At 40.9% G+C, this 805-nt stretch overlaps 1 protein-coding gene across 1 annotated transcript in view; it reads left to right on the top strand.

The window, feature by feature from the left end:
• Positions 1-404, top strand: part of LOC103254121 (kinesin-like protein KIF13B) — a gene marked incomplete at its 3' end in the record, with an annotated part of 123,883 nt that extends 123,479 nt beyond the window's left edge. Inside the window, exon 18 of the mRNA XM_008052272.2 lies at positions 214-404. Within this exon, the coding sequence (XP_008050463.2) occupies positions 214-404 (191 nt within the window). The remainder of the gene's footprint in view (positions 1-213) is intronic.
• Positions 405-805: the final 401 nt, after the last annotated feature.

Below are 805 nucleotides of genomic sequence, written 5' to 3'. Positions count from 1 at the left end.
TGTGGTCTGGTGTCATGCTTTCAGCTGTAACTGTTTGCCTGCATGTAGGTGCTTTATTTCTACTACTAGAATATAAAATTCCTGAGTATAGTAATTGCTTTGTACTTAAATGGTATCCACTTGGCTTCTAGCAAATGCTAGTATTTAATGAGTAGAATGAATAAGTGCCTATCTTGATTTTTAAAATAATACTCTTTTCTTACCTCCCCCCAGACTCAATTTGCCTAAAAAGAAAAAGAAAGCAGAACGAGAGGATGAGGACCAAGACACTTCCATGAAGAATGATAATAGTTCCGAGCAGCTGGATGTAGATGGAGACTCCTCCAGTGAGGTGTCCAGTGAAATTAACTTCAATTATGAATACGCACAGATGGAGGTCACCATGAAGGCTCTGGGCAGCAATGGTGAGTGAACTGGGTGTGCATTTGAGCGTCTGTTAAAGTTGGTAGAGTGTTGCCTGTAGTCCCAGCTCCTGGGGAGGCTAAAGCAAGAGGAATGCTTGAGCCCAGGAGTTTGGGGCTACAGTGAGCTCTGTTCTTCCTGGTGAATAGCCACTGCACTCTAGCCTCTGCGACTTGGCAAGAACTCATCGCGAATAAGAGAAAGAATGAATAGAATTGGTAGTGTTATGAATAAAGTTCGTTGCTATTCTCTATACTCTTATTATTTTGTGTCTCTGGCTATGCTTTATTGGGTTATAAAAACTTCCTTTCTGCCATAATATTCAATCAAATCACTTTGTTCTCATTTATAGAATCTCTGTGGCTTTAAACGTGACCGCCACGGGCTTATTACTATAGTGTGT

The sequence above is a fragment of the Carlito syrichta genome, unplaced genomic scaffold (assembly GCF_000164805.1).
Source record: "Carlito syrichta isolate Samal-C Ts95f unplaced genomic scaffold, Tarsius_syrichta-2.0.1 Scaffold270753, whole genome shotgun sequence".
NCBI lineage: Eukaryota > Metazoa > Chordata > Mammalia > Primates > Tarsiidae > Carlito > Carlito syrichta.
Note: the sequence above shows the minus strand (reverse complement) of the source record. Positions and strands in the feature narration are given on the sequence as shown.